The 916-nt window shown below is 66.7% G+C and overlaps 1 protein-coding gene across 1 annotated transcript; it reads left to right on the top strand.

Moving 5' to 3' along the window:
* Positions 1 to 39: 39 nt before the first annotated feature.
* Positions 40 to 482, top strand: EMIHUDRAFT_250647 (hypothetical protein; the record flags this gene model as incomplete). The annotated part of the gene is made up of 2 exons (XM_005756558.1): positions 40 to 50; positions 215 to 482. 2 exons carry the CDS (start codon positions 40 to 42, stop codon positions 480 to 482), a joined length of 279 nt encoding a protein of 92 aa, XP_005756615.1.
* Between the last annotated feature and the right edge of the window lie 434 nt (positions 483 to 916).

The raw sequence follows: 916 nt of genomic DNA on the forward strand, positions 1-916 counted from the left end.
TCGGCACTTTCGGCACGGCGGTGGAGGCGGCGGTGGCGTATGCGCGGGCGGTCGGCGAGGAGGGGCCGGCGCCACCGCCGCGCCCCGCGAAGCGCCCGCGCGAGTCTGCCGCTGCGCCCGCGCAAGAGCCCACCGCCCCTTCCTCCGCTCCCGCCGCCGCCGCCGCCGCCGCCGCCTCCCTCTTTGCCCCTGCCGCGCCATCCCTGCCTCCGAGCCGCCTGTTCGAGCTCCTGCCCGACGGGCGCACCGTCCACAAGGAGGCGCCTCCCGACAATGGCGGCATGGCGGCCGTCGCCGAGGCGCTCGGGCGCATCGGGCTGCAGTCCTACGCTGCCGCGTTTGACTCCGAGGGCTACGACGACATCGAGTTTCTGCTCGGGCTGGACAGCGCCGAGCGGGCAGCCGTGGCGACGGCGACGGGCATGGACGCGAAGCCGGGGCACGCGGGGAAGTGGGTCAAGTTCGGCTTCGGGGAGCCCTGACACACACCTATACGCGTTCCCTGGCGTGCCTCCCTTGAGCTTGATTGTTGTCTAAGTCTATAGGTGACATTCGATTTGTGTTGTTTGTTCTGACTGAGCCGGCGTTCTCTCATGTCTCTGTGTACCTAGCTCGGTTCGTGTTAGCCGGTGGGTGTTTGCTTTGTCTGTCTGGGTGCCCCACGGACAGTAAAGAAAGAAAAGAAAGAAAGCAAACCCAAGGGAGGGTAGCGCCGGAGAGGACGAGCGCGCCAGGCATTCTTTTTGTCCCGCGTGTAAAATTCTTTTTGTGGACAATGGCGGCGTCGAGCGCCTCCGCGATGACGGACGTCGTGAAGACGGCGGAGGAGAGCTGCTGCTCGCGATGGGCGACTAGGGGGACTACACGCCCGCGATTCCCGAGGAGGTGACCGCGCACTTCTTGGCGCAGTCGGGCT

The sequence above is a fragment of the Emiliania huxleyi genome (genome assembly GCF_000372725.1).
Source record: "Emiliania huxleyi CCMP1516 unplaced genomic scaffold EMIHUscaffold_961, whole genome shotgun sequence".
NCBI lineage: Eukaryota > Haptophyta > Isochrysidales > Noelaerhabdaceae > Emiliania > Emiliania huxleyi.